Source organism: Engystomops pustulosus, chromosome 6 (genome assembly GCF_040894005.1).
Source record: "Engystomops pustulosus chromosome 6, aEngPut4.maternal, whole genome shotgun sequence".
NCBI lineage: Eukaryota > Metazoa > Chordata > Amphibia > Anura > Leptodactylidae > Engystomops > Engystomops pustulosus.
Genome location: NC_092416.1, coordinates 7,338,341 through 7,346,148, shown reverse-complemented (window position 1 = coordinate 7,346,148; position 7,808 = coordinate 7,338,341). Strand labels below are relative to the sequence as shown.

General features: G+C 48.8%; 1 protein-coding gene across 1 annotated transcript; it reads right to left on the bottom strand.

The window, feature by feature from the left end:
* Nucleotides 1-3,047: 3,047 nt before the first annotated feature.
* Nucleotides 3,048-7,757, bottom strand: LOC140065334 (interferon-inducible GTPase 5-like). The gene is made up of 2 exons (XM_072112924.1): nt 7,689-7,757; nt 3,048-4,415 (listed from the first exon to the last, which is right to left on the bottom strand). Exon 2 carries the CDS (start codon nt 4,404-4,406, stop codon nt 3,177-3,179), a length of 1,230 nt encoding a protein of 409 aa, XP_071969025.1. The 5' UTR covers nt 4,407-4,415; nt 7,689-7,757; the 3' UTR covers nt 3,048-3,176.
* Between the last annotated feature and the right edge of the window lie 51 nt (nt 7,758-7,808).

Below are 7,808 nucleotides of genomic sequence, written 5' to 3'. Positions count from 1 at the left end.
TGCAGATAGGACACTATGTATAATCTGCTCAGCTCCTCATTCTCTATAACATGCTGCCTGCAGATAGGACACTATGTACACACTGCTCAGCTCCTCCAGCTCTATAACAAGCTTTCTGCAGATAGGACACTATGTATAATCTGCTCAGCTCCTCCTGCTCTATAACATGCTACCCGCAGATAGGACACTATGTACAATCTGCTCAGCTCCTCCTGCTCTATAACATGCTGCTTGCAGATAGGACACTATGTACACACTGCTCAGCTCCTCCTGCTCTATAACATGCTACCCGCAGATAGGACACTATGTACAATCTGCTCAGCTCCTCCTGCTCTATAACATGCTGCCTGCAGATAGGACACTATGTATAATCTGCTCAGCTCCTCCTGCTCTATAACATGCTGCCTGCAGATAGGACACTATGTACAATCTGCTCAGCTTCTCCTGCTCTATAACATGCTACCCGCAGATAGGACACTATGTACAATCTGCTCAGCTCCTCCTGCTCTATAACATGCTGCCTGCAGATAAGTCACTATGTACAATCTACTCAGCTCCTCCTGCTCTATAACATGCTGCCTGCAGATAGGACACTATGTATAATCTGCTGAGCTCCTCCTGCTCTATAACATGCTGCCTGCAGATAGGACACTATGTACAATCTCAGCTCCTGCTGCTCTATAACATGCTGCCTGCAGATAGGACACTATGTACAATCTACTCAGCTCCTCCTGCTCTATAACATGCTGCCTGCAGATAGGACACTATGTACACACTGCTCAGCTGCTCCTGCTCTATAACATGCTTCCTGCAGATAGGACACTATGTATAATCTGCTCAGCTCCTCCTGCTCTATAGCATGCTGCCTGCAGATAGGACACTATGTACAATCTGCTCAGCTCATCCTGCTCTATAACATGCTGCCTGCAGATAGGGCACTATGTACAATCTGCTCAGCCCCTCCTGCTCTATAACATGTTGCCTGCAGATAGGACACTATATACAATCTGCTCAGCTCCTCCTGCTCTATAACATGCTGCCTGCATAAAGTACACTATATACAATCTTCTCAACTCCTCCTGCTCTATAACATGCTGCCTGCAGATATGACACTATGTACAAGCTGCTCAGCTCCTCCTGCTCTATAACATGCTGCCTGCAGATAGGACACTATGTACAAGCTGCTCAGCTCCTCCTGCTCTATAACATGCTGCCTGCAGATAGGACACTATGTACAATCTGTGCTGCTCCTCATTCTCTATAACATGCTGCCTGCAGATAGGACACTATGTACAATCTGCTCAGCTCCTCCTGCTCTATAACATGCTGCCTGCAGATAGGACACTATGTACACACTGCTCAGCTCCTCCAGCTCTATAACAAGCTTTCTGCAGATAGGACACTATGTATAATCTGCTCAGCTCCTCCTGCTCTATAACATGCTACCCGCAGATAGGACACTATGTACAATCTGCTCAGCTCCTCCTGCTCTATAACATGCTGCTTGCAGATAGGACACTATGTACACACTGCTCAGCTCTTCCTGCTCTATAACATGCTGCCTGCAGATAGGACACTATGTATAATCTGCTCAGCTCCTCCTGCTCTATAACATGCTGCCTGCAGATAGGACACTATGTACAATCTGCTCAGCTCCTCCTGCTCTATAACATGCTGCCTGCAGATAGGACACTATGTACAATCTCAGCTCCTCCTGCTCTATAACATGCTGCCTGCAGATAGGTCACTATGTACAATCTGCTCAGCTCCTCCTGCTCTATAACATGCTGCCTGCAGATAGGACACTATGTACAATCTCAGCTCCTGCTGCTCTATAACATGCTGCCTGCAGATAGGACACTATGTACAATCTGCTCAGCTCCTCCTGCTCTATAACAAGCTTTCTGCAGATAGGACACTATGTACAATCTCAGCTCCTGCTGCTCTATAACATGCTGCCTGCAGATAGGACACTATGTACAATCTACTCAGCTCCTCCTGCTCTATAACATGCTGCCTGCAGATAGGACACTATGTACACACTGCTCAGCTGCTCCTGCTCTATAACATGCTTCCTGCAGATAGGACACTATGTATAATCTGCTCAGCTCCTCCTGCTCTATAGCATGCTGCCTGCAGATAGGACACTATGTACAATCTGCTCAGCTCCTCCTGCTCTATAACATGCTGCCTGCAGATAGGGCACTATGTACAATCTGCTCAGCCCCTCCTGCTCTATAACATGCTGCCTGCAGATAGGACACTATGTACAATCTGTGCTGCTCCTCATTCTCTATAACATCCTTCCTGCAGATAGGACACTATGTACAATCTGCTCAGCCCCTCCTGCTCTATAACATGCTTCCTGCAGATAGGGCACTATGTACAATCTGCTCAGCCCCTCCTGCTCTATAACATGCTGCCTGCAGATAGGGCACTATGTACAATCTGCTCAGCCCCTCCTGCTCTATAACATGCTGCCTGCAGATAGGACACTATGTATAATCTGCTCAGCTTCTCCTGCTCTATAACATGCTGCCTGCAGATAGGTCACTATGTACAATCTACTCAGCTCCTCCTGCTCTATAACATGCTGCCTGCAGATAGGACACTTTATAATCTACTCAGCTCCTCCTCCTCTATAACATGCTGCCTGCAGATAGGACACTGTATGATGTGCTCAGCTCCTCCTGCTCTATAACATGCTACCCGCAGATAGGACACTATGTACAATCTGCTCAGCTCCTCCTGCTCTATAACATGCTGCCTGCAGATAGGACACTATGTACAATCTCAGCTCCTCCTGCTCTATAACATGCTGCCTGCAGATAGGTCACTATGTACAATCTACTCAGCTCCTCCTGCTCTATAACATTCTGCCTGCAGATAGGACACTTTATAATCTACTCAGCTCCTCCTTCTCTATAACATGCTGCCTGCAGATAGGACACTTTGTATCTTGTGAGCACCAGGATGAGTTATTAGTCAGTTGATGCTTTGTACATCACAATAATATAAAAGGGAAAATAAAACTTTATTATAACTTTGTGTAAACCTATAGATACTGGAAGGAGGAGACACGGACGGTGTAAAGTCTCCACAGTCACCACCAATGAATCGTCACAGTCACTTCCCTAGGAAAAACACTTCCCAGTGTGGGAGGGGAAGGAGATAAGTTATTCACCAGCCTCCAGGGCTCTGGAGAGCACCCGCGCAGCATCTTCTGCCATATTTGCCAAAAAGCTGCTGAGTATCCAAAAAGTTGTCCCAAAGGCGACGCCTCCGCTGGCCAACACGGTGATCTGCGGAACAAACTGGTTAACGCAAGCCGTAACCATCCGCCCCATGTCCGTCAGTCCTTGGCTCTTGATATGATGGAAAAGCAGTTCCTGCGTTATGTCCTGAGAAGCGGCCGAGGTCCTGATCACCGACCTCAAGTCTTCAACGTCTTTACCAAAGGTGTCCGCCAGAAGCCGGAGAGATCGGGGGTCCAGCCCGAAAGCTTTCTTGTATTCTTCCAGTACGTTGACCATGAGGGTGAGGTCTCCATTGGCGGATAACGACGGAGCAGCCACCACACCGGTAGCCCCCGACCAGGGTCCAGTGGTCACGTTCATAGCGGAGACGATAGCCCACCGCCATATCTGCTTCAGGAAAGACTTCCTCTTACGGCTCAGGGTCCGGAGGAAAAAATTGGGCTGAGACAAAAGAAAAACGTGTCTCTTGTGGCTGGGAAGTTCTTCCTCCAGAGTCTCGTGGATGAGGTGGAAGTCGTATTTGTCCGGTTCCAGGCAGGAGACCAGAAACACTCGAGGGTTTCCGACGCCTCCAGCTCGTAGACCGTTGACGCAGTCCTCGCGGATTTCCTTCAGTATCTCCCGGTCGTCGTAGCCTTTCGTCTTTCCTCGTCTATGCCCCGTCAGTACCGCGTCTATTTTGGATCTCAAGAAGTAGAACTTCTTCCCCGTGGACTCGATGGCTTGTGCCAACAGAACATGAAATTCCCTGAAACGCTCCGTCGTGATGATCAAGAAAAAGTCGTATCGATCGAAATTGACCAAACGTAGATAATCCTTCGGCTTGAACTCCGGGCTCCCGATGCCGGGCAGGTCCCAGTACCGGACGTTTCTGTGATGGGGGTGCACATATGGTGTTGGGACCGCGGTTGTGTGGACCACACCGGTTTTGGCAGAACCTTCTTCCTCATCGTTCACACCACGGATAACGTTAATAAAAGTCGACTTCCCTGATCCCGATTCTCCGGTGACGGCGATGTTCAACGGGACTAGGTTGATGTCTTCGAGACGGGATTTTAGGCACATGACGGCATCGGCAAAATCTCTGTTTTCAAAGTAATTCTTCATCTCCTGAAATTCATTTTCGTAAGTTAATGGTTTGTAATCCATCTCCGAGTCCTAAGGGAGGGAAGAGGGAGAGGATGTTATAGAGCATGAGCCAAGGCGGAGAAGAGGGGAGGGAAAGAGGGAGAGGATGTTATAGAGCATGAGCCAAGGCGGAGAAGAGGGGAGGGAGAGGATGTTATAGAGCATGAGCCAAGGCGGAGAAGAGGGGAGGGAGAGGATGTTATAGAGCATGAGCGAAGGGGGAGAAGAGGGGAGAGGATGTTATAGAGCATGAGCCAAGGCGGAGAAGAGGGGAGGGAAGAGGGAGAGGATGTTATAGAGCATGAGCGAAGGGGGAGAAGAGGGAGAGGATGTTATAGAGCATGAGCCAAGGCAGAGAAGAGGGGAGGGAAGAGGGAGAGGATGTTATAGAGCATGAGCGAAGGGGGAGAAGAGGGGAGGGAAGAGGGAGAGGATGTTATAGAGCATGAGCGAAGGGGGAGGGAAGAGGGAGAGGATGTTATAGAGCATGAGCCAAGGCGGAGAAGAGGGGAGAGGATGTTATAGAGCGTGAGCCAAGGCAGAGAAGAGGGGAGGGAAGAGGGAGAGGATGTTATAGAGCATGAGCCAGGGCGGAGAAGAGGGGAGGGAAGAGGGAGAGGATGTTATAGAGCATGAGCGAAGGGGGAGTAGAGGGGAGGGAAGAGGGAGAGGATGTTATAGAGCATGAGCCAAGGCGGAGAAGAGGGGAGAGGATGTTATAGAGCGTGAGCCAAGGCAGAGAAGAGGGGAGGGAAGAGGGAGAGGATGTTATAGAGCATGAGCGAAGGGGGAGAAGAGGGAGAGGATGTTATAGAGCATGAGCCAAGGCGGAGAAGAGGGGAGGGAAGAGGGAGAGGATGTTATAGAGCATGAGCCAAGGCGGAGAAGAGGGGAGAGGATGTTATAGAGCATGAGCGAAGGGGGAGAAGAGGGGAGGGAAGAGGGAGAGGATGTTATAGAGCATGAGCCAAGGCGGAGAAGAGGGGAGGGAAGAGGGGAGAGGATGTTATAGAGCGTGAGCCAAGGCGGAGAAGAGGGGAGGGAGAGGATGTTATAGAGCATGAGCCAAGGCGGAGAAGAGGGGAGGGAAGAGGGAGAGGATGTTATAGAGCATGAGCCAAAGCGGAGAAGAGGGAGAGGATGTTATAGAGCATGAGCCAAAGCGGAGAAGAGGGGAGGGAAAGAGGGAGAGGATGTTATAGAGCATGAGCCAAGGCGGAGAAGAGGGGAGGGAGAGGATGTTATAGAGCATGAGTCAAGGTGAAGAAGAGGGGAGGGAAGAGGGAGAGGATGTTATAGAGCATGAGCCAAGGCGGAGAATAGGGGAGGGAGAGGATGTTATAGAGCATGAGCCAAGGCGGAGAAGAGTTTGCTTCCTCTCGACCAGTAGAGGTAGCGATAGGGAACAATAAATGAATGATGCCGACACATAGGAGATGCCTAAACTTCCTCGGCAATCGTTGTGGTTATTATTATTTAACCCTTTCATAGCTCAGAATCGTTTTGACATTTGGCACCTCCACAATTTTCACTCTTTTTTGAGATCTACAAATAAAACCTAAAGCACAAGACCAGAATTCATACCCTCAGAGGGTCTCGACATCTCTCTGCATTCTCGTTCATTTCAAAAATTGTTCTATGGGTTTGTCAGTGGACAATCAATAGGGATGAGCGAACCGGTTCCGGTACCGGAACTCTAACCCCCCGCCGGAAACACGTGCTGCTGGTACCGATTGTGGTTGTTACTCTTTAAAACTGGGGTCCCAAACATTTTTGTATCCTGGGACCGGCTGCACCCAAATATTTTTTCCAGGGACTGGGTCGGGTTACTGGGAACAAAATTGGTCACGTCAAAACCCCACACCCCCCAAATAAATTATATAGGACTTTTGTAGTTTTCACCAGTTTGTTGGGCCAGAGAATTGTACAAAAGTTGGAATCTTACAATTGTCCACCTTCAGTGCAGAGAAGGGGTCCATCCCGACCTGAAGGACACCCCATAGCATCGTCCCTCCTACAGTCCGGGAGTAATAATAATAATTTGTATATTTATAGCGCACACAGATGCCGCGGCGCTGAGGTCACCTTCCCCTTGTGCCAATTTAGATAGAGAAGTGATTCATCCCCCGTACAGAACAGGTATCGGTGATAAGGAGTCCAGTGTCGGCATCGAGCTTTACACCTCTGCTGCAGCCTCCTGGCATTGGGAGGACACACGTCCTTTACGGGAAAACCCCTCTAATAAACACAACAACCGGCACTGAGGGGATCGGAGAGAAGTGACCGATGATTCATATGAGAACGATTTGCTTTGTCTTGAATAATTTTTCTTAAACATTAGAGGGGACATTGATCATAGTTTTTTAGACAGTTTTTGCTGTTTTTTTGCACAATTTTTTGGCGCAGTTAGTAAATTTGTCTCTAATTTTGGGCGGCACGGTGGTTCAGTGAGCAGCACTTCTGCCTTGCAGCGCTGGGGTCCTGGGTTCAAATCCCACCCAGGTCAACATCTGCAAATAGTTTGTATGTTCTCTCCGTGTTTGCGTGGGTTTCCTCCGGGTCCTCCGGTTTCCTCCCACAATCCAAAAACATACCGTTAGGTGATTAGATTGTGAGCCCCATTGGGGACAGGGAGTAATTTGTCAGGCTTTGTGCAGCGCTGCGTCATCTGTAGGCGCTATATAATAAAGAATTATTATTATAATTTGTGACTTTCTTAGTGTTTCTGAGTGCCTGCTCCTTATCTGACATAGTGAGCGGCTGCTATACAGAGGTTCTGCTCGGCGTCTATCACTAATTTGGCAAAATTGTGATAAAAATTCCCCGGCTCTGAGCAGCTGCACTGGAAAAAAAAAATTAACTTTTCATTATTTTTCATCCCTTTCGCTTCTCAAATGAAAAATTCCCTCTATGCAACATAAAAAAAAATCCTTCAACCAGATCCATCATAGATCACAAGCCAAAAAAACAAACAAACCGGGCGCAAAAATAGGCAAACCTGAGACCCCCCTATGTGTCACACATCCTGGGCTGCTGAAGTGCCACCCTGGTTCATCCAAACCACATGTCTGGCAGGGAAAAGGTTAACCTCCTGCACCTGATGATGGTCTCCCTGGAGGAGCTTCTCCTGAGCATGGACAGGCCCGGCCAGTGACTCCATAGTCTATTCTATTCTATAACTATGGAGACGCTGAGGTCCGGTGGAGGATGTTCTTCCATCCAGGCCCCGCTCCCTCCGAGCTGCTTCCCCCTCATATCCGGCTCTTTCCATGGATCCTACAAGTCTCATGTTACGTTCCTTACCTTGCTCTGCGTTCCCTCTCAGACGAGTTGTGGATGTGACATTACAAGGCGGTGCTTGTGTGTATGACAAATGTCAGAGAGGAGGAGGAGGAGATGACTGGGCCCCACCACAGGAGCAAA

What these genes read in the sequence shown, in the direction of transcription:
- LOC140065334 (XM_072112924.1), bottom strand. Translation starts at nt 4,406, where the DNA reads ATGGATTACAAACCATTAACTTACGAAAATGAATTTCAGGAGATGAAG.